Source organism: Balaenoptera musculus, chromosome 1 (assembly GCF_009873245.2).
Source record: "Balaenoptera musculus isolate JJ_BM4_2016_0621 chromosome 1, mBalMus1.pri.v3, whole genome shotgun sequence".
NCBI classification, from domain to species: domain Eukaryota; kingdom Metazoa; phylum Chordata; class Mammalia; order Artiodactyla; family Balaenopteridae; genus Balaenoptera; species Balaenoptera musculus.
The window spans coordinates 31,620,246-31,638,120 of record NC_045785.1 but is presented as its reverse complement, the minus strand read 5'-3'; the positions used below and the strand labels follow the sequence as shown (position 1 = coordinate 31,638,120).

General features: G+C 51.5%; 1 protein-coding gene across 24 annotated transcripts in view; it reads right to left on the bottom strand.

Annotated features, from left to right (window-relative positions):
- The window catches only part of MACF1 (microtubule actin crosslinking factor 1), a 342,706-nt gene extending 325,242 nt beyond the window's left edge, over positions 1-17,464 (bottom strand). For 11 of the 24 annotated variants that reach the window (XM_036835427.1, XM_036835461.1, XM_036835471.1 and 8 more), the window contains exon 1: positions 17,208-17,464. In XM_036835427.1, coding sequence (XP_036691322.1) covers positions 17,208-17,427 — 220 coding nt within the window. In that variant the 5' untranslated portion in view covers positions 17,428-17,464. The remainder of the gene's footprint in view (positions 1-17,207) is intronic. The other 13 variants (XM_036835480.1, XM_036835453.1, XM_036835509.1 and 10 more) reach the window with 3 other exon arrangements.
- Between the last annotated feature and the right edge of the window lie 411 nt (positions 17,465-17,875).

The window sequence follows — 17,875 nt, the reverse complement described above, 5'->3', positions numbered from 1 at the left end:
CTCCCACAAAACTCTAGCCCTTCAATCGCATCCAACTACTCCTGTTCCTCGAACCGTTCATCCCTTCATGCCTTTGCACGTGTTATTTATTCCCTCTGCCTTCTCCCCTCCCTACCGCCCTCCATCAGTCTAAATCCCATTCATCCCTAAAGGTTCTCTCAAGTGTCACCACTTTTGTCAAATCTCCCAGTGAACCCCAAGTAGGATATTCATCCCTCCTCTTGCTTCCATAGTACTTTATCCACACCTCTGTTCTAGCATTTATCACGTTTTGCATATATCTTTCCCGTGCTAGATTGAATAACCAAGGGCAGGATCCAGATATCATTCATAATTCTGGCATCTCCAGTGGCTAACGCTGTGTTATCTCTAACAGATATATAATAATTGTTCGTTGGAGGACTGGAAGAATGAAGAACCTACCCTGACTCTGTCGGGGTGCTGCCCACTCTGAAATGTTAGGATCCAGAGTTATTACCTAATACCTCCTGTTTGCTGGCCAGTCAGGCTCTGAAAGAGGCTTTGGGATATTTAGGAAATGAAACAGAGTGTTTATGTCCATGCTAAATCATCTAATCCTGCCAAAACCAGGCTCATGACCAACATACAGGGAAACGGTTGCCAAGCACAATTCTGGAAAACCAATGCTTGACAACCATCCTTAATACAGCTGCAATACATACTGCTCTACTCCCTTCACAATGCAAATGCATCACCTCCCTTCTCATCTTTGTCCCTTCCAGGGCAGTTTATGCAGCTGAAAACTTTAGCTCTCCTTCAGAATACAAAAATCCTATGTCATTTGTAGAATGAGGTGACTACAAATTAACAGCAGCAGAAAGAGAGATCCAAGTAATTTAGTGGCCAAACAGTGAGTGTCTAGGACCCCATCATCATCAATATCTCTTTCCCCAAGTCTCTCCAAATCTAATTCCTGGCTTTAACCTCACAAACTACCTCCCCTGCTCACTCTATTGATTCCAGCTTAGGCAAACAGTTCTCCAATAAGGTAGTAAGGGGATTTCAAAGTCTGGAAAATGCAGGAATTCCACACAGCAAAGTAACAAAAGGCCAGGGTGCTAATCCACCCTGACATCCCAGTGAGAATGGTGCAGTGGGGGGAAGAGAAATTCTTCTACACCTATCATAAAGCGGACTGCACAACAGTCTCATACAGCTCAAGTTAATTTACTCTGGCCAACCATTTTTGACTCATTCTTCCCCTCAAGAGAGAGATCTGTGTCTGCGAAGGACCAAATTCCTATACACCTGATCAAAGTCCTTCAGAGGAAGGCCAAACTGAGAGAAACAGCTAAAAGGACTGGACACAGGAGCCGCTCCTGGAATATGTTCTACTTCCCCCTTCTTTCCTAGTTTCATAAGGCAGCAGTTCAACTTCCTTTCAGCTGGAGGCCACCAGCAATATGATTCACTGAGGTACTGGGATTTCTTCACCTATTTTTGTTTTAATTCTGCTGGTTTTTAAAGCTGTAACAGCCGACACAGGCCCAGAGGGTCCTCCCTCTGAAGAATGCAGAGTTGCTCAAAAGCCTGCAAAGGAAACTTAATGAAACCATCCACTTAGCAGCATTTTTTTTTCAATGAAGTTCAGCAGCACAATCTAACCTCTTTGTGCTCTGAAATGAACCACATTTCTTAAAAGAAAGACCACAGGGGGTGACAGAAAACTTGCTGCAGGCAGGAAAACCTGGACAGCTTACAGGAGCTGATGCAGAAGGGAACAAGTAGAACTCCCAAGCAGGTCCATTTCAGCATTTTACCTCTCCCTCCCTCCCTCCCTCTCTCTCTCTCTGCTGCATTCCCAAGCAGAACTCTAATGGCACGAGGAAAACAAAAAAAAAAAAAACCGTTTACAGCTTCTTCATTAGTTTCCCTTCACTGAGTAGCTGCCATAAGCAAGTATGCTGGACTCGGTCAGAAGGGCTTAAGTTTTCTCTCCTTCAGATGAAAAGAAACTAAAGGCCCAGTCACAAGGGCCCCAGCTGAATAAAATAGGAGAAAGTGCTGCCTATGTAGTTTCTGGGAAAATCTCCATGTCTGTGGAAAGCACAACTGCCACACAAAGCAAAATCCCAGAACTGGATGTTAAAGATCAAAGCAGGGGCCTCCCAAGGCCACGCATCCCTGGCTTCCACTAAGGGGCACCTACAGCAGTTAGGGAAATGCGGTCCACCGAGACTCTGGGCCTGTCAAAACTTTCTCTGCAGATACCCGGGCTCTGGATGAGGCATTAACTTGCAGAAGTGCTTAGCAAAAGAGCTTCCAGGGGCGGAAATCCGAGCTCCAAGACAAGTCTTTGTGGGGGGGTGGGGGGGAGCATAGACCCCTGCCTCGATCAGGCTGGAAGCCCCGGGGCTGGGGGTGGGAGGAGGCCTCGCCACCAAAACTGTACATTCACCGACCCCGGCCGGTGCTCGACCGCTGCCCCCCCGACCCCCAAGTCACCAAGGTGGTTCACAAGCTCGGCTGCCACGCGACTGAGCGGAGGCCGAGGGAGACAAAAGGGGGCGAGGGACCCTCGGCGGGCACGCGGAGGTCCGAGCCTCTCCAGGAACGGGTGGCTTCTCCCGCCCCAGCTCCTCCTCCTCCCCTCCTCCCCCTCCCCGCACTCCCCGCCGCGTTAGGTCGCCGAAACAGCGCCCGGCCTCGCCTCCTTCCAGAGGGAGCCAGATAACAAGGCACAGAATGTAACTAGTGCTATGAAGGCGCCGTCCCAGGTGGGAGAGGGCTCGGAGGCTGTTCTCAACTCTGGAAACGAGCCGGTCCCGGCCCCCGGCGGCTCCGGCCCAGCCCCAGCGCCGGTGGGCGCCACCCCGCCCGCCGCCCCACCTGCCGCGGGCCCCGGCTCCGGCCAGTCCCCGGGCCGCCCGCCCGCCGCCGCACCTTTGTAGCGCTCCAGCACATCCTCGTACGCCTGCACGAACTCCTTCTCCTGGCTGCGGTTAGCCGGCTGCTGACCCGGCACGTAGCCGGCCATGGCCGCCCGCGCCGCGCTCTCCCGGGGCCCCGGCGGGCGCCGCTTGCAGGTCCGCGCGCTGAGGCGACGGCCCCAGCCTCGGCCCTTTGTGCGGCCCGGGGACGGCGGCGGCGGCGCCCTGGCTCTCGGCTCTCCGCTCCGCGCCTGCCCTGCCGGCCTGCCGCTCGCTCTCCGCTCCTTAGCCCGCTCGCGCTCCGCCGCCGGTCCCGCTGGCGTTTCCGCCTCCCCACCCCTCGGCTCCGCTCCTCCCTCAGCCCACCCCGCCGGCGGCGGCGGCAGCGGCTCCTCCCGTCAGGAGCGCCAGGCCCGGCCCGCTCCCCGCCCCTCTTCCCGCCGCCTCCGCGGCCCGGCGCGTCCTCGGCCCTGGGGCGGCCCACCCAGGTACCCCCCCCCCCAGCCACACACACACACCGGGGTCTGTGGACCTGCGCGCGGCCGGGCAGGGGAGGGGGCCGGGGTTGGGGGCCGGGAGGCCGGCCCCCGCGGGGGCGTTCCGCCGGAGCCCCGCTGGGTGGGAGGCCCCTGGCGCGTCGGGATGAAAGGCCAGGCCGGCCGCAGGGGCGGCGAGAGGCCGGGGCCCACCTCGCGGGGCGGGAGGGCTGCCCCGCTCGGGGCAGACCCACACCCGGAGCCGGGACAAAGGAGGGAGCCCGCTGGCTGGAGAGAAACCGAGCTGGGCCTGTGCGGCGTCTGGAGAAGAACCCAGACACACTGAACGGAAGGGAGCGAGCCAAAGACCTAGATAGATCGCAGGGCCAGACGCGGTCCGAATGAGGCCGGGGCAAGATCCAGACGGGCTGCCGGGTGAGGCCAAGGGAACACTCAGACCACAAAGAATCCCGGGAACAAAGGGTTCTCCAGAAACGGAAGAAACTGAACTCGAAATGAGAGAGCCTACCCAGCACCATGAAGTAAACCAGGCCCAGAATGAGGAGCCAGAGCCTGAGAAATGACAACTGAGGGAATGAAAACAGGATTCTGACTGCACCGTGGGGTGAATAAGAGGAGAGACAGGAGGACACACATCTATAGGGAAAAGATGCAACAGGGTTATTATACTGTGACAGCCTCAGGCACAAAAAGGCTTAGATCAAAAGGGAGAAATGTGGGAACCTGAGACTGAATCAGGACTGCTATGGAACAAAGAAAAGAATTCTGGAGCACAGCTGCTCAGGGAAGAAAAAGGGAAGCCAATTATTCTGTGTCATCAGGGAAAAGGAAAGAATGAAGTAAGGACGCTGGTAAATATGGGTAGGGATGTATTGGGGACAGTTTTGAGGAGGGAGTTCCCAGTATCCTCTGATCCTGCATTCAGTTGTGTATCCTTCAGACCCAATATTCACGGACTGCACTGGGGCCAAGAGCAGTGAACGAGGAACTCAGGTAAATGCAGGTGATTTTTTGCCCACATCTACCCCCATCCAGCCATTATCCTCCCCAGCCTCAACAAGCCTGTTGATTTGGGGGATGGGGGAAGCAGGTGGAAGAGTGATTGTGGGTTAAAAGCTAGGCTGGCTGATCTCATAATAACAGCACGCTGGCAAGTAAAAGGAGAATTCATGTGACACTGAGCAGACAAAACTGGGACTCAGGCTTCCATTTCAGTTCCCATTCTGAGATTTTTAAGAGAAGCGTCTCACCCCCAGGACAAGGCCTGCATCTCTGTACGCTATGAGTAGTGCCAAGTATTTGGTCAATGCTCAGCAAGCACATTAATAACAAGAAGAGATGATAGGGCTTCCCTGGTGGTGCAGTGGTTAAGAATCCGCCTGCCAATGCAAGGGACACGGGTTCGAGCCCTGGTCCGGGAAGATCCCACATGCCAGGGAGCAACTAAGCCCGTGCGCCACAACTACTGAGCGTGCGCTCTAGAGCCCGTGAGCCACAACTACTGAGCCCACGTGCCACAACTACTGAAGCCCGCGTGCCTAGAGCCCGTGCTCCGCAAGAAGAGAAGCCACCACAATGAGAAGCCCGCGCACCGCAACGAAGAGTAGCCCCTGCTCGCCGCAACTAGAGAACAGCCTGCGCACAGCAACGAAAACCCAACGCAGCCAAAAGTAAAAATAAAGACGAAATGATGCTTTTCACTAATAGGTGCACGATGGTTCCACATCATACCATGATCAGAAATCTGGTGAGCAAGTCATTAATCATATCTTTTTCCAACAAGTTTTGCTGGCCTGCCCAAATTCTAGGCATAGAGACCATACATGGAAAGGCCTGAAAGAGGACGGACAGGGAGGATCCTTGGGCAAATGCTCATTTCCTTCCAGTTTAGTCCTGTGTGCTCAAAAAAAGCTAGTTTGCAGTTTGGCATCAGTGGCTAACGAGCTCAGTTTAAGAAAAAGAAGAGAAGAAGCTTGAGGTTTATTCTCTGTAAAATAAATAAAAAGCTTTTAGTAGAAAATGCAGAATGAAGGAGTCGGTGATTGATGGCATAAGCACATTTTTCGTAAACAGCAGAGAACAGCAGAGAATATAGAAATGCTAACTCTGAGGATCTTGACTGTATCAGTGCTGAGTCATCTGCATTTCCTATATTATTTTATACCAGTGGGGCTAGGAAGGCCCAGACACAAACACACAGACACACACCTTCCAGCCTCGCCCCCAAACAGACATCTGCCTCCTCATTTTCATCACAGTAAATAGGAAAGTCCCTCCATCCCCTCCTGGGGCTGCTACATACACCACTTAGCAGGTTCCTCAAGAATTGTGACTGAGGTTTGCCAAAGGTGAGGAAAGACAAGGGCAGGAAGGGAATAAGAGTCTGTTCTGGGAACCAGGCTTTGCTGAAGGCCTGGGGGCGATTTGGGGGAGAGGGCAAGGGGTTGAGATCACCATTAAGAAGCATGGTAATCAAGGAAGAAAGTTCTGGTTTGGGTTGTGGCTAGAAGGGCTTCTCAGACTCAAGTAGCTTTCTTGGCAAGATTTGCATTTAAATGCTCCTAAGAGATTTCGAAGTAATGCATTATTCTAATGAATGGAAAGGGGGAAGTCCACATGTTTGGCTGATGTTCCTGTTTTATACAGAGAAAATTTTACAAGGATAGAGGAACAAAGCGGCTGCTGGGGGGATGGGAAGAAGGAAGCATAGGAAGGGGAGGTTTTTGGTTTTTTCCAAGCAACAGTCTAAATTTATAGCCAGACCACACAATTGGGACAGCTCTGAGGCTTTCTCCTTTTGGTCTATGATTTTCCTTTGCTCCAATGATGAGAATGCTGTTGCATTTCTAAAGAGGCTGCAATGGGGTAAGCTGAAGGAGGCAGGGTGTACTCAGAAGGGCATCTAGTGGGGGGAAGGGGTAGCGCAAGTAAATAAAGCTCTATTTTTCTCTGAGTGTCCTCCCCCACTTAAAGCCTCACCAGGTGCCTCTCTCCCTGAAGCTCAACATCTTTCAGCTCCTCCAAGGGGCTCTCGCCTCAGGGCCTTCCCACCTGCTTTTCTCCCAGGCCAGAACCCTTCACTGCTCTCCTCTTTGGGCCTGGCTCACTCCTACTCAGGCCTCTGCTGAAAATTCCGCAGGGAAGCCTGCCTTCATCCCCCAGATGAGTAGTCCCTCCTGCCTCTCTACTCCCCTTTGGTAATAACCATCACACTGAAGTTATAGGTTCAGTGTCTTTCATCCTTACTAAATCATTAGCTCCCTGAGGGCTGGGGCTGTTGTGTGTCTTGTTCACCACAGGGTCCTTAGAATTTAGCAAATGACCTGGCACGTAGAGGGCACTCATTAAATATTTAACTTTTGATTAAATGCGTGAATGACTGAACCAGATGATCCTAAAATACTCAGCTGCCTGTAGCTTCTGACTAGCTAGAAGGCTAATGTATTTAAGAAGACACTATGCTTCTCTCACAGCTGCCCTTATCTCTGCCTGGCATTCAAAGTCCTCCATATTTTGACATCTACCTTCCTTTACAGTCTGATCTCCCCTTATACCCTCACGTTCAGCATCTTCCCCTGTAATCAAACTCAGAGCCTTTGCCTGGAATGTCCTCCACCCCCAACTCCACCTACTGAACCCCTACCCATCTTGAAAGCTCACCTGAAACGACTTGAAGTTATTTTTAGTCAATCCAGGTAGAAGAGGCTCTTCTCCTCAAAATCCCAACTGCATTTTCTTTCCCCTATTCCTCGGGCAACCACACGCACTGTGCATGTCTGCATCGCTGCCTCCTTAACCTCCTGGTTCATAAGTTCTTTGAGGCGCAGGCATCTATTTCACCTTCTTCATCATAGGGCCTAACACAATGCTTTGCACCTAGCGGGTGTTCAGTAAATATTTGTTGAAGGCGTGGATGCCTCGCTGAAGACATACGGGGATGGGGGTGTGGGCTCGATCTGCGATTCAAGACAGTTGAGAGTCCAACTCAGTGTCCACTCAGTGGCCAAGAGCTGACGGCATTTCATGTGCAGGGAGGAAAGAGGGAAGTGCAAAATCATTTCTCCTGTTAGTGCTCCTCTTTCAATCTCTGGAAGATTTACTCCTAGCACTTCTTCAGCTTGGCTCATGCTGCATTATTTTACATGTGTTAATTGATGCTTTATTAATAAATTCTTTGCTAGTAGGGTGTGTGTGTGTGTGTGTGTGTGTGTGTGTGTTTTCTCTGTTCCTCTTTGAAGGGGTTAGCTGTCTCCTGTGCCCTAATAGTAGCTGGAGCCAGACAGCCAGACACTGAAGGGGCTGCCCCAAGCCCTATCCTTTGGCCAGCTCTTGGGAGAAAATCTAGTTCTAGGCTCAGAATACCCATCTCCAGGTCCAGCCCCACCATCCCTTTAGACACCAGCTTTAGCCAATCCCAGCCAAAGCTCCTTTTCGGCCCAGACCCTGGAAACCCTTGCTAAACTTTGCCTCAAGTTCCCAAATCTGCTCTGGGGTAGGAAGGCTTTGCCCACTGTTGCGCTGCCCTCTTCTGTTCAGAAAGTGAAAAATTGCTAATTTAAGAGGCCGGGATGGTGCCAGCCACCCAGGAAGACAAGATCCCAGCCACCGGGCAGCCCATCACCCCGTCACCATAGCAACCTTCAAAATGGTTACTCAGCCATCTGGGTTACCATAGCAACTGGCCAAGTCTCTCCACCTCAGCCTCCCCCTGGGTCCCCTGGCTTGTCAGAGCCAATGCCAAAGAATCTTCCCTCTTTACTGGGGGAAATGAGCAGAAGCTGGACCCCTGATAGGCAGCTGTCCCAAAGGGGCATGCAACGCCTTGCCCGCCCTGGGCTTCCCGAGGCTCAGTGGAGATAATGGGTGTTAAGGCACTCTGTGAACCCTGAAGTGGCACACAGATGTTAGCTGTCATTAAACCACTGTTCCTTGTAATGGGGAAGGCAGTGGGTTGCCTTAGGCAGAGCTAGTGCCATTCCCAGCTTGGTCCCCTCACTGGCTGGGAGACCTTGAGCAAGTTACCCAACTCTCTGGGTTTCTGTTTCCTCTACTACAGCACGTCGGCCTCCTAAAGTTATTTTGAGGATTAGGTCAAACATAGCATGTAAGATCCTAAGCACAAAGCCCAGCATTTGGAACATATCAATAGTAGCTGGCAAAGGTACTGGCCCCTCGCCTATCTCCCAGTCTCTGTGAATATAACTGTTCCATTTTCCTTTTTTAAGGAATCAGGCCAACCTGAGCCCTATTTGCTCAACCGCACCCAACCTCCCTTCCTGCTCTGGGGCAGGGAAGGGCCTCATCCTGTGTGGGGCCTCCCGAGTTCCTACCAAACAGGGCCATGGGCAGTCTGTACCCTTTGGGGAATTGGGAGGTTCCCCAGATTAGGAGCTGTGGCTCGTGACCTAGGAAGCTCCCTCCAGCCGACACAACATCTCCCCAACCAGTACTCCCTCAGGCTTTAGAGAGTGGTGGCTGCTGCTGACTGAGATCACAGTCACATGGAACAGTTCACCGGCAGCAGGGCAGGCCTGGGGCACAGGCCCCTCTCACAAGAACAAAATTCCTTCCCTCTGTGGTTTAAAAGACTTCACTCCTATTGCATCTCAACTTCAGTCTCTCAAGACAGAATCCTCAAAATCTATGTTAGGGGTACTTTCCTCAAGTACATTGGCAGGGTGCTGACTCAAACCCAGGGTCTGTGGCTTTGAAGTGTTTTAGGCAAAACAGACAGACACATTCCTCAGAAACCAAGTTCACTCACAGAACCAGGTATGCTCCAGCCTAGCCCTGTGTTTCTGGGAGTAGGGCATGAACCTCAAGCTAGAAGGAACTGAGGATCAGAGACAAGCGACACTGAAATACCCCTGGGCCAGGAGGCAGAATCCCCCCTGATATTTCTGCGAAATGGTTCAGTGGAACTTGACCAGACTTCAGAAAGAACTACTGAGCAGATAAACTGATATATTTCCTACTGGGGGAGAGGCAATATAATATCAGAGTTTAAAAGTGTGGGAGGTGAAAGTATGCGATTTCTGGAACTTCCACCTATGTAACTGGGGAGGCAGAATTGGGGTGTATGAAATAAGACTGGCCATGAATTGATAACTCTTGAATCTGGATGATGGGGGTTCATTGTATTCTCACTACTTTAGTACACGTTTAAAGTGTTCTGAAGAAAGCTGGGAACTTGGAGTTCGGCCAACCTGAACCCCAGCAATGAACAATTCCAAAGGGCACATGCCCGTGTTGTGTTTCAGGGGACGCTGTGCACATTCAGCAATGCTGCATCCCAGCTCCACTACTGGCCAACTGCATGAGCTCAAACAAGTTCCTTAACTTTCCTCTCTGTAAACAGGGAGAATAGCACCTACTTCCCAAGGTTCCATGAGGATTAAACGATATATGGAAAATGCCTGGCACACATCTCAGACTCAATACACAGGAGCTTTTCCAGCTACTATTTACTAGGGGATCCCAGCTGGCATCAGCTCTCAGGAGCTCCTGGACTGAGTCCAGAGTTCAACTCCCCAGACTAACCTCTGGATTCTTTAACTCCTAACTCCCACCAGCTGTTCTCTCTTCATTTCCCTTCCTTCCTTTCTATTGAGGCCAAAGAAAGGAGAGCAAGAATAGAAACAAGCAACAGGGACATGCCCTCTCTTTTCAGACTGTCCTGGCAAATTCCTATTTCTTTTCCAAGTCCCAGATCAAATGCCATCATTGCTCTAAGCTAGGAGGCAGGGCAGAAGTAGGAGGAAGCCCTTCCCTCTCAGAATGTCCTCACAACTCTGGGCTTACAATGTGCGCAGCTCATGTCACAGCCTAGCTGCCTTTACAGGTGGGAGCAGCGTTCTGAAGCCCAGTCTGAGCCTAGCCACAAGCATAGTCCTAGGATATGTGTTAAATGAACATGTGCATGATCAATGAATGAGCAAAGAAATGAATCAATGCGGTCATGAATTAGTGAACAAGTGTATGAGTGAATGAATGATATTAATGAGAATAGCTAACACGTATCAAGTCTGACTGCACAGCAGGCATGGGCCAGGCCCCTAACTCCCACTACCTCATTTATCTCACTCTGCAAGACCTGACGGTGGCACTCTTGCTCCCCCATTTTACCCATGAGAAAGTGAGGCTCAGTGAGGTTAGTAACTTCTCAGGGTCACCCAACTGATGAAGTGATGGAACTGGGACTCCAGCTGACTCCCAAAGCCATTCCCTGGAGTGAATGAATGGAAGATTTAAGAGGGAATGAGGGGTTTCCCTGGTGGCGCAGTGGTTAAGAATCCGCCTGCCAATGCAGGGGACATGGGTTCAAGCCCTGGTCCGGGAAGATCCCACATGCCACGGAGCAACTAAGCCTGTGCACCACAGCTACTGAGCCTGCGCTCTACAGCCTGCGAGCCACAACTACTGAGCCTGAGTGCCACAACTACTGAAGCCCGCGAGCCTAGAGCCGGTGCTCCGCAACAAGAGAAAACACCGCAATGAGAAGCCCACGCACCGCAACGAAGAGTAGCTCCCACTCACCACAACTGGAGAAAGCCTGTGCGCAGCAACGAAGACCCAACACAGCCAAAAAATAAATAAATTTATAAAAAAAAAGAAAAAAAAGAGGGAGTGAGAAGGGAAGAGGATGCCTAGAGACACACCCACTGAGGCTCCAGGCAGAATCCTCCCCTTGACCACAAGGCAAAAGCCTGGTACCCTCTGGGGTAGGGGTGGGACACAGCTGAGAACAGAAACTTCAGCCCATAATCACTCTTCAAGTTACAGGGGCTTCCAGACCTTCTCTGCAGCAGCATCCTAAGTCGGGGCGGAGATTCGAGCCAGGGGCACCAGTTCTGCTTCTGCAGGAGAGCCAAGGCGGAGCCAGGAAGCTGGCTGGCTTCTACCTGACAGGTGGCAACAGGCAGACCAGGGGCCAAATCACAGCAGGTCCTAGCCACAGCAACTGGCCAAGCTCAGGATAGCACTTTGGTGTTGATGGGTTCTTAACACTCACACCCAGGTGTGTTCACAGACCTTTCCCCAGGAGGAGGACTGCTGGAATAAAAGACGAGTGCAGCCCCAGATCCTGCTGCACTGTCAGCGCCTCTGGAGGCATCAAGTCTCTAACCCCACGGGGCTGAGAAATGACAGCTTTCCACAGCCCCCAAATCAACCCATCCTTCCTCCGCATTCCTAACCTCAGTCCTAGGCTGCTCCAGAACAGAAAGGCGTGAGTCAGACTGACATCCCAAACCTGTCTTTGTGTCACCGGGGAAGTCACTAGAAAAGCATGATGGGAATCCAGTGGCATAAAGACGGCACCTTGCAATGTGACAACCACCTTCCCAGACTAGCTGCGGTCCCACAGGGACCCTGAGCCTCAGAAAAAGGACAGCTTGGCTGTCTTTTCTGCTGCCTGCACAGAATTCTGCCCACGTGGTCATTTTCCATCCCTTCAGCTAATGTGACCCAGATTTACTTTCAAAGAGCTGGAGCCGAGCCGGTGGTGTGTAGCTGCAATCCATTCTGCCCCACTTTCAGGGACTCTCTCCTGTTCATCTCTCCTGCTGCTGAAACGGAGCTCCAGGACAGGGTCAGGGACTCTGAGGATATTGCCAGGAAGAAGCAGAGAAGCTGGAAAGGAGGAGGAGCCTTGGGCTCAGGAGTAGGGATTCCCAATAGAATTGCTTTTAGGGCTCCATTTTCCACCCCTGCATCCCCTTTTTCCCATAATGGCTTGGCCAGAAACACACACACACACACACACACACACACACACACACTTACTTCCATCTGCTCTCTGACAAAGCCCTGGAGTGAACAAAAGAAAGGGACAGGACTAAGAGGCCTGGGGCCACTTCCTTGCTCACCTAGGAAACTACTGGCTTCCTGGAGTCCCCACTGCCTCTTCTAGTTGCCCAGGGAAGAGACGAGGAATGACACACTAAGTGCAGTGATAGACATGTTAACCCATGTTTGTCTAGTATGTTCTGACTTTCATCCAATGATCATTCGAAGCAGATGTCATCATCTCCCCTTTACAGATAAGGAAACCGAAGCCCTAAGAAGTGAAGTCATTTGCCCAAGTTTCCTGACTCCAGATCCACTTGTCTTCACAGTGCCTGGCACATAGCTGGGGCTAAACCCACTTTTTAAACTGAATGAATGAACAAGCAGCAAGGCACCTTCTGAGAGCTTCCATCCTGGAGGAGAGACACATGGGCACAGAGGATCAGACTTCTTCCTCTGACCAGGCACAAGCTCTTAAGGCTATCTCCCCAGGAGGGAGCCCTTGAGTGACTCCAGCAGCCGAGCGTAGGCTCTGAAAGCAGGAGCAAACACCAGCATCCGAGCTGCATTTCACAGCCCTCCCTGAGCCTCTAGCTGCTAGAGCCCATGCTTTCAGAGGGAGATCCTGGGGCAACACCATGAAGGATGAGATGGGCCTCCTGACTACAGTGAGCTCTCACCAGCGAGATCTGGAGGGGGAAACATACCTGGAAACAATGAACTTTAATATAAGGCCAGCTGAAACAAGGGCTGGGTAGAGATACGATTGCTCTCTGACTGGAGAGATCAGGGAAGGCTTCCTGCGGGAGACCACGTTGAAGCAAATGTTGGGGATGATGACTTCACCAGCACCTGCTGGGAGGTTCTCAAAAACAAATCCTATAGATTTCTACTGGTTCACCGGGAGGCCAGTCCTTAGCCCTGAGTCCCTGTGCTCCCTTCTTTCATAATACATACAGGAATGTAATTATTTTGTCCCTTCTGTCCTCTTAACTAGACTGAGTTCCATGAAGAAGGGATCACATCTTCAGTCATCCTTAAGTATCAATGCCAAGAACAGGGAGGGTCCTGAATATGTGATGTTAAGATGGTTGAATACCTGATTGATAGGTAGATAAGGAATCCTTCCTGCACCCAGCCCTGCCCAAACAGGGTCCCTTCCTCCAGATACTTTACTGCCATCTGCAGGAAATTTGCCACAATACAAACCTACAATGACAAAAGTACGAATGGTGCCCCCTAGAGTCGTGCAGTGTACCACCATGTGACATGGTCCTGCACTCTTGTTTATTCCCCCCACTCCTCATAAGCCCCAAGGGATACAGCCTTCCTCCTCTCTCCCCTCTTCTACGCTATGGGGTTGTGTTCCTTGCTCAAGTACCCTCCTCAGCTCCCCGCTTCCTGTCACCCCGCCACCCCACCGATGAATAAGGATATTTCTATTGCTATTCAATAACAGAGAGCTAAAGGGCTTCAAAGAGTCAGCTTACTAGATCTTTGTCTCTGCTTTTCTCTATAGGTCAGGATCCTGAGGCCTCTCCCAGAAGTGACCAGAATGACTCTCTGGTGAGTCTGGACACCAAGTCAGCTATTTAGATTGTCTCCTGCAGAAGTTTCCGGCTGGCCTGGTTGCCAGGTATTGCCTAAGGGAATGGAAATAGCAATGTACCCGGAGTTAGAAGATCTGGGTCTACTGGTCCTGTATGACTATAGGCAAGTCCCTTAAACGCTTCGGGCCTCAGATCCTAACACGTGTCGCACCTAACGCACCGTCACTGTGAAATCTCTGTGATCAACAGAAACAAGGTTTTCTCGTTAATGACTATTATTCCACTCCAATGTGGCCGGGCTTAAGGAGTTGAGAATGGGGCTAGCAAGGACGAGAGAAAGAAAAAATGGAGGGAAAGGATGAGGATGGGAAGAATAGGGTTACATCATGCGTGGGGCCCCTAGAACCTGTTCTGACTTTGTAGACTGAGATCCGCAGCTTTCTCGGCCCTGACATGCCTCTCCATCCGACACGTGTGATCAGCAGGGGTCCCCCATCCGGCCTCTCCAGCATAGGGGAGGCCCTGAGACCAGCGCAGGACACCAAATGGGGCCAGGGAAGGGGGCGGTCTGTGTATTTGGTGAGACTGATTCAGACACCCCCGCTTGGCTTCAGAACCCAGGCCCATGGGGAGGAAAAAACTGCACAGGCCACAGCTGGCTTCCAGGACGAGACTGACTTCATTTCCTCCCAGAATGTAAGTTCTAACTTCAGAGAGCTTCAGCGCACATAGGGTCTCCCAGACGTGCCCTTCCTGCACCTCACAGGAAGCAATCCCCAAAGAAGGAAGGCTGCCTTTTTAATTACTCTGGTAGAACCCCCATGATGTTCTAAATCACAGGAAGATCTCAGCCAGGCCCAGAAGTAGCGGTCCCGCCTCTTCTCTGCTGCCTCTCTTCTCTCCTGCTAACGAAACACGCCCAACTGCAGCGCACAAGTTATTTTTAACCATGGCAGTCTCCCCGTTTTCAGCCTCACTGGCCCAGCCCCCTTCTCAAGACAGTTATGTGGCAGTGTCAGGACGTAAAGAAGATCAGCCACGGATGCCGGAAGCAGCACAGCAACCCCCCATCCCTTTGCTCAGTGGACCCAGCAGCGTTCTGAGGGATTAAGCCCCCTTGGGCCCACTCCATTTCTGTTCTAGACTCGGAATGTTAAACAGCAGGCAAATCATCCCTTGGGGTTCTTCAGAGAAGACTGGACGGGGAATTCATCGCAAAGGGATCTATAAGTACGGTCAGTCATCCCTCGGTATGTGCGTGGGGATTGGTTCCAGAACCCCAGCAGATACCCAAATCCACGGATGCTCAAGTCCCTTATATACAAATTGATGTAATACAGTTGACCCTCCATATCTGTGGGTTCCACATCTATGCATATGGAAGGCCCACTGTGTTCATGTGTGATGGAGGATGGGGCTGGAGGGTGTGAGGAAGGGAGAAGGAGGCCTCCACTCTGCTGCCTTCAGGAGAATGAGGGGCTTGTGCGTCCAGAGGCCCCTCAGTGGGGACCCTTCAAGGCTGGAGACAAATAAAGCCCTTCCTGCATCGTAGGGACAGCTCTGAAACTCTATTGACTGGCTGATGCCATAGGCCCAAAGGTCTCGAGAAAGACTAAAGAGTCCTTCCTCAAGGGCTTCCTATTGCCCACAGAAGGGGTTCAAACTCTCCAGCCTGTCTTCCAGATCTCCTCCCTTGAAGCTCACCCCCTCTCAAATCCTTTCCTGATTACTTGAGCCCACATAGCCCTCTCCCCACCTAGCTTTCCACTACAGCCCACTGCCTGTTCCTGGATCACAATCGGTCACATATTGAATGAATATGTGAATGCAAGCACTCCTTGCATTCATTCATTCAATACTGGTTGATCTCCAACATGCACAAGGCCCTGTGAAAGGAGCTGGGGGTAAAAACATAAACAAGACATGGTCTGGAATTGCTTACAGTCCTAAGGGAGTGACGGGCACCCCGTGGGATGACTGCTATGCTGTACCAGGGAACAGAGGAGAGAAAAGTATGAAATGAGAGCGGAGGAGGGAGCTCTGGGTACCTCTGGGGGTAACAGGGAGAGGGGAGGCGGCCCTTACAACAGGAGGAGGGGCTCCTGGCACCTCGCAGAGAAGAAAGTTCAGGCACGGAGGCCTGATCCTGCAGGAGGCACACCTGTGGGAGCCGAGGTACAGCTCAATGTGGCAGGGTGCCTGGAAGTAGCGCTGATTTTGATGGGTGTTTATGCCATAGCCTTTATTCCACAGGGATGAAAAGCCAAAGAAGGTGTGTAAGCAGCTGAGTAACAGGATCAGGTCTGCATTTTTGAACAAAATACTCTGTCAGTCATGTGGAGCAAGGGGGGCAAGACCAGAAGGAAGAGAACTATGGGATGGAGGTTGGAAGGTCCAGGTGAGAGATGACAAAGTGGAGGCAGGCAGGGTGCCTTGTTTGAGGGACACAAAGGAGGTACCAGGACAGGCCTTGGTGATGGATTGAAAGTGGGTGATGTCACTGAATTCGCTGCAGGCGCTGCTCTGTCTGTCTTTCTGTCTGCACTCTGGCACCAACACCTGCTGAGGTGCTGAGCACAACCCACGGAGGCAGCTCTGGATGCCTCTGGTGGAAGCAGCAGAGAGAGCACTTCCCCCTTACAGAGCCAAGAACCGTGCGAAGAGCTTTACATACATTATCTCATCTAATCCTCAAAACAGCCCTGCACAGGAAGCATTCTCAAGATGAGGCAGGTGAGGCTTAGGCAGGGTGAGAGACTTGCCCAGAATCACACAGCTGGTCGGTGGCAGGGCCACAATCCAGCACCTTCCCTCCCTGACTCCAAAGTCCGGGCTCGTGACCACTGCACTGCACTGCTCTGCTGCTTGGCAAAGGGGCAGCAGCCCCAGCCCTTGCCCTGCAGAAAGGGTAAACATGGGCCACATTTTTAGAAGGCAATGTGTGTGAAACTGCCTTCTCCAAGGACTTTATTCCAAGGAAATAACTCAGTGGAAGTCAAGTATTGTTATTCATAAAGATGTTCACTGCAGCATTGTCCATTGTGGCAAAAAAAAAAAAAAAAAAAAGTGAAAAATGAGTAGGATTTTTTAAATCATGAAATATTACACAGCCTTTAAAAATGGTAACTATAAAGCCTAAGATGTAACGTGGAAAATCTTTTCGATGTAGGAGTTAAGTGAAAAAAGTCAGATCCAGAATGGTACATGAGCCATGAAGGCGACTACACGGAAAATATAACTGCATGGGGACAAAGGCAGGGAAGAAGATAAAAAAAGGAAAACAGGGCTGGCTTTAGCACACAGGCATTAGGAGTGGCAGACTTTCCTCTTCAAATTTTTCTTTAATGTCTTTTCATCATCTTTCCAGTAGTAATAATACCAAATTGGACTCCAGCTGTCAGAGAGCCCAGGGAGGGCACCTCCACCACCCCACCCCCATCCAGCACACCCTTGGTCCCCAGCTCACTCTGGGCCTCTCTTACCAGCGACTCTGACCACAGCACGCTCCGCAGGGTCCAGCACCGAGTCCTGGCTTTTCCGCTTTTTCTGTTCATGCAGTGGCAGGTTCCAGGGTAAGGTGTCCCCTGGGGGACAGGGAGACAGGCTCCCTGACCGCTCACTCCTGTAAGATCGCTCGCTCCGACATGACCGCTCGCTCCGGCATGACCGCTCACTGAGCGTTTCTTCATCTGAGGAAGACATGGCCCAGGCAGGGGCTGCAGCAGAAGGGCCTGGGGCCCAGGGAGAAGTGATCTGTAGGGGAGAGAAGTGTATGTGAACAGACCGAAGGGGTCACAAAAGGAACGCTGGGACTTGGGAAGCGGAGGTTCTAGTTCTGGTTCTGCCACTGACTTGATTTCTTTACCTCTCTGAACCTCAGTTTCCCTATCTGGAAAATGGGGATAATTATACTACATGACAAAACTATCTCATGGGGTTTGGGGGAAATGACGTGAAGTAATATACGTGAAGGTGCCTATAAATCTTAAAACACTATGTAAAAGTTAGCTCCTGTTAGGGACTTCCCTGGCAGTCCAGTGGTTAAGACTCCACGCTCCCAATGCAGGGGGCACGGGTTCGATCCCTGGTCGGGGAACTAAGATCCCACATGCCACGAGGCCACCCCCCCACCAAAAAAGTTAGCTATTAC